This window comes from Mus caroli, chromosome 11, assembly GCF_900094665.2.
Source record: "Mus caroli chromosome 11, CAROLI_EIJ_v1.1, whole genome shotgun sequence".
Classification (NCBI taxonomy): Eukaryota; Metazoa; Chordata; class Mammalia; order Rodentia; family Muridae; genus Mus; species Mus caroli.
Window position 1 is genome coordinate 23700207 of NC_034580.1, and position 1137 is coordinate 23701343.

Genomic DNA, 1137 nt, shown 5'->3' on the forward strand with positions numbered 1-1137 from the left:
GGTAAAGTTGGTGATACTTATATTCTTGCAGACTCATTGCTAACTTTATTGAGAGGTCAGTTTATGAGAGTCAAGAATGTGGAGAAACCTTAATCCATATACAGCANGTCTACAAGGAACAAAACGTCAGCTGTTGTGAATGCACTATGGAAAACTTTCATTTGTTCTTCTTTTAGTGGGTATTTCAAGTGTCAAATGGACAAAACCATGAGAGTCTATGAACACTGAAAAGAGCAACACACCACTTTCCAGAACAATGAGAAGATATGTAGTTTTCTGATTTTGTTAGACTTTACGAACATGATAGGAGTTTGCAATTAATTTGTTTTCTGATTTTATTGAGAACATCTTCAAAGTCACACTGAGGAAAATCCCTATGGGTACTAGAAATGTGGAAATTCATCTGTTTGTCCTGATTCACAGTGCTAATGTGCTGTGATTCACACTACAGTGTAATTATGAATGCAATCATTTGTAAAAAGCTCTGCGTTGTTCCATTGTTATTCAGGTACAGGAAATACATTATAAAGAAATCTCATATAGAAATAGGTTTATATATATATATATATATATATATATATATATATATATATATATGAGCCATGTTATAAATGCTCTTACCATCACAGCTGTTTTCAAAGAGGTAAAACAACCCATAGAGAGGGAGAACACCATGAACATGGAAAGTGATAAAAGCTTAAGATCTGATAATTCTTTATTATTAGACCAACCTATAAAATTAATTAATATAGATAAAACGATTGATAAAGGTAATGAGTGTGTTAAAGCTTTCATATGTGCCAATTATCATTCCAGGCATGTAAGAAGTCATAGGTGGAAGAAACTCTATGAATGTCATCAATGTGGTAAAGCCTTTGCAAGACCTGCTAATCTCCATTATCATAGAAGAACCCATACTGGAGAGAAACCTTATGAATGTAATCAATGTGGGAAAGCCTTTTCCTGTCACAGTAGTCTCAGATATCATAAAGGAACCCATACTGGAGAGAAACCTTATCAATGTAATCAATGTGGTAAAGCCTTTTCCTCTCACAGTGGTCTCAGATATCATAAAAGAAACCATACTGGAGAGAAACCTTATGAATGTAATCATTGTGGTAAAGCCTTTGCAAGACT

General features: G+C 33.8%; 1 protein-coding gene across 1 annotated transcript in view; it reads left to right on the plus strand.

Annotated features, from left to right (window-relative positions):
- Positions 1 to 638: 638 nt before the first annotated feature.
- The window catches only part of LOC110304178 (zinc finger protein 625-like), a 145912-nt gene continuing 145413 nt past the window's right edge, over positions 639 to 1137 (plus strand). Inside the window, exon 1 of the mRNA XM_029483230.1 lies at positions 639 to 1129. Coding sequence (XP_029339090.1) covers positions 674 to 1129 — 456 coding nt within the window. The 5' untranslated portion in view covers positions 639 to 673. The remainder of the gene's footprint in view (positions 1130 to 1137) is intronic.